The sequence below is a fragment of the Triticum aestivum genome, chromosome 7D (genome assembly GCF_018294505.1).
Source record: "Triticum aestivum cultivar Chinese Spring chromosome 7D, IWGSC CS RefSeq v2.1, whole genome shotgun sequence".
NCBI lineage: Eukaryota > Viridiplantae > Streptophyta > Magnoliopsida > Poales > Poaceae > Triticum > Triticum aestivum.
This window is the reverse complement of record NC_057814.1, coordinates 128,689,364-128,692,674: the sequence shown is the minus strand read 5'-3', so window position 1 is coordinate 128,692,674 and position 3,311 is coordinate 128,689,364. Positions and strand designations below refer to the sequence as shown.

Genomic DNA, 3,311 nt, shown 5'->3' with positions numbered 1-3,311 from the left:
ACTCTGATCCCGCAGCTGACTAAATCCGCGCGGAGCCGTGCCGTAAAGACGTACCCTAGTGTGGCCGGAAGACCGAACCAAGATCCGCCCAGCTGCCGACGCGCCGCATCTGAAACCGTGCCGCCCGCAACCTGGTAACCGTGGCCGGCCTGAAGACCCAACCAAGTCGCCGCCAGCAAGGAGCCATACAAAAGGACAACAAAACCAGGGTTCTTCATTTGCAGTACATTAGCGCAGCTCTGGAGCAATGTCCATAAATAAATGCCTAAACAAATGCTATTACATCTCTAATAAGCATCTAATTTACATACTCCCTCCTTCCGGTCTAATGCGATTTTCGAGGCTAACTTTGACCAAATGTTAGAGTAATAATATATGACATGCAACTTACACGAAGTATACGGTCAAATTCATATGTGAAAGGATTTTTCAATAATATAATTTTCACATTATACATCTGATGTACTATTAATCTTGTCAATAGTCAAAGTTGGTTTTGAAAAACGCATTTGGCCCTATATAAATGAAAGGAGGGAGTAGTATTCTTGTTGCATCTCTACTTATTTGAAACGGCAGTCCACTGAACCATAGATCTCTGTTGGTAATAACACACAAAAGAAAGACTTTATACTAGCTATTATCGTCAGCGACCCATGTGGAGAGAGCGTAGAGCACCCTGCCCTTCCACCCCTGCAGCAGCCACTGGTGATCCACGTCGATGAGGAAGTCCTTGTGGTAGTGCTCCCTCACCTTCTCCCTCACCATCCCAACCACCTCCGGGTCCAGCGGCAGCTGCCGGAGCCCCGCCCGGCGGTTCCGCGCCTGCCACTGCCGGTACGTCTCCGGGCGCTCCACCCGGTCCGCGCCCTCGCAGGCGATCACGTTCAGCGCGCCCGGCCCGATGAGGTCCTGCTCGATCAGCAGCCGCACGTCGTTGTCCCGCGGGATGGTCGCGTCCAGCATGTCGAAGTGCGCCGAGTAGAAGAACATGGCCTCCCTGAACCGCGTCACGAAGAAGGGCGCGCCGTAGCCGCCGTTCGCCACGCACTCCACGAACACGTCGGGCCTCATGTCGCGGATGTTCCGCAGCACCACGTCCCTCGGGCTGGAGCTGCTCGTGGTCACCGCGACGCTGTCGTCCATCAGGTTCCGGAGGCCGCACTGGCAGTGCACGACGAGCACCTCCTCCGGGTCGATGCGCAGGTCCTCGGCGCGCACGGTGTCCCACTTGGCCGCGACGCCGTGGAACTTGAACGGCACGCCCAGCTCGCGGGCGCAGCTGCTGAGCCGGCGGCCTGTCTCCTCGACCTGGCGCGCCGGGCGGAACCCGGGCTGCGGGAGGTCGATGCCCGTGATCCTCACCTCCGGGGGCCCGCCGTCCCTCTGCGCCAGCCACCGCATCAGCCCCGGCCACTGGAGCCCGTACTGCACCCCGAAGTCCACGATGTGCAGCCGCGGCTTCCCGGTCACGGCGTTCAGGATGGTCTTGTTGGCGAACCCGAAGTTGGCCTTCTTGAAGCAGCACGCCGCCATGAACAGCTTGTAGGCCTTGAGGAACTCCACCACCGAGGTGCGCTTGGCCACCAGCGACTGGTAGACCTGGCTCCCCGTGCCCGCCAGCCGCGCCTCCAGCCCCTCGGCGAAGCAGTGCGCCAGCCTCTGCGTGGCGTCTCCCGTCGGCCCGGAGTGCTGCTTGATCTGCCTCAGCAGCTCCGTCGCGCCCCGGCGGTCGCCTGCGGCCACGGCCTGAGCGCAGTGGATGAGCATGGTGCGCAGGTCGACCGCCTCACTCTTCTTCCCGCGCGCCGCCTTCCCGTTTTTCTTCTTGGCCTCGCTGTCCATGGCGAGGCGCAGCTCCTCTATCCCCTGCATGCACGTCTCGTACCCCTCCAGCATTATTTCGTCGAACATCTCGCGCGCGCCGGTCTCCTCGTTGTCCGGCATCATCAGCTTGCTGCTCCTGGCGGTCTCCGCCTCCAGGTCGTCCTCGTCGTACCTGTACTTGCGGCCCCGGCCATTGCCGGACGTCGGTGTCCCATTCGCCACCTCGTCCTTCTTCACCGTGAAGCCGCGCTCCTTGCCGGGGATGGCCTCGAGGAGGGTGTTGTTGGTCGGCAGGAACTTGTTGGCCTCCTCCATGCCCTTGAGGAAGGCCGAGTTGAGCATGTCCATGTCGCCGCCGTTGCTGAAGAAGGCCGAGAGCAGCCCGCCCTGGCCACCGTCGCCAGCGGAAAACATCGCCGGCTTCCGCTCGGCCCCCTTCTCCTCCGCCGGGCCATTTAAGACCGCCGAACTCTGGGTGCCCGGGCTACCGCCGTTCTGGCCGGAGAACGCGCCGGCCCAGTCGGCCGCGCCCTTGAATTCCGCCGGACTCTGCTGGAACCCCGCAGCCGGTGCGTCAGCAAGGAACGAGTCCCTGGCATCCTCGTCGGCGGGGGAGTCGGGGACGAGGCCGCCGAACAGCATGTCGTCGAGGTAGGGCGGGGAGCGGAGGAGCTGGGAGAGCTCGAGCGGGTCGTAGGGCCAGCTCGAGTTGTTGGTCTCCTCGGAGGAGGACGTGGCGGCGTTGCCGTCGGAGGAGGTGGTGCCGTTCGGCGAGCCGGAGGAGGTGGTGGTGGTGTCGGATATGATCTGCTCATAGGGGCGCTGGGCGTCGAGGATGGCGGGCTGGTCGGGGTACTGGTAGAAGAACTTGTCGTCGATATCCTCCTCCATGAGCATGCGCGAGATGAAGTCGAGGTCGACGTCGGCGGCGGGGGGCGGGGTGGGCGGCAGGTCGAGGAAGAGGGACGGCGAGAGCGGCGAGAACTCCTCGTCCATGGCTGGCAACCTCTGGCTTAGGCGAGGCGTGCTAAGTGCTAAGTGCGACGAGTATGGAGCTATGGATTGACTGGTCTGGATGGAGACATGGGTGGAGTTACTGGGGTTGGGGGACGGACGGACAGGGGTTGGGGGCTATAAAAATGGCGGCTCTGGGCTTGAAAGTCCAACCTGAGCGAAGGTTCGAGGAAGGAAGGGCGCGGCCCGGCACGGAGACTAGAATGCGACTCTGGCTGGCTGAGGCGACGGAGGGAGGAGACGACATGCGATCCGGCGCAGACGATGGCCTCCAGTCCAGATCACTCTCGTCTCTCCCACGGAGTGACAAGCATGCATGGTGAGAAGAACTCACGTAGAGTAATCTTTTTGGCACTCCATGCAATATCTATCCAGGAACCTAATTCGTGGTATGCTCAATGTTGGCGTTGGTTTCCACGAAAGTGCAGTGAGCTTCAGAGTTGAGACAGACAAATTCGGTCGTTATTGGGCGT

At 61.3% G+C, this 3,311-nt stretch overlaps 1 protein-coding gene across 1 annotated transcript; it reads right to left on the bottom strand.

Moving 5' to 3' along the window:
• Positions 1-542: 542 nt before the first annotated feature.
• LOC123170461 (scarecrow-like protein 34) lies at positions 543-2,937 on the bottom strand. The gene has a single exon (XM_044588328.1). It carries the CDS (start codon positions 2,818-2,820, stop codon positions 631-633), a length of 2,190 nt encoding a protein of 729 aa, XP_044444263.1. The 5' UTR covers positions 2,821-2,937; the 3' UTR covers positions 543-630.
• Positions 2,938-3,311: the final 374 nt, after the last annotated feature.

Bases quoted from the DNA above. Each gene is read 5' to 3' on its own strand.
- LOC123170461 (XM_044588328.1), bottom strand. From the start codon at position 2,820: ATGGACGAGGAGTTCTCGCCGCTCTCGCCGTCCCTCTTCCTCGACCTG.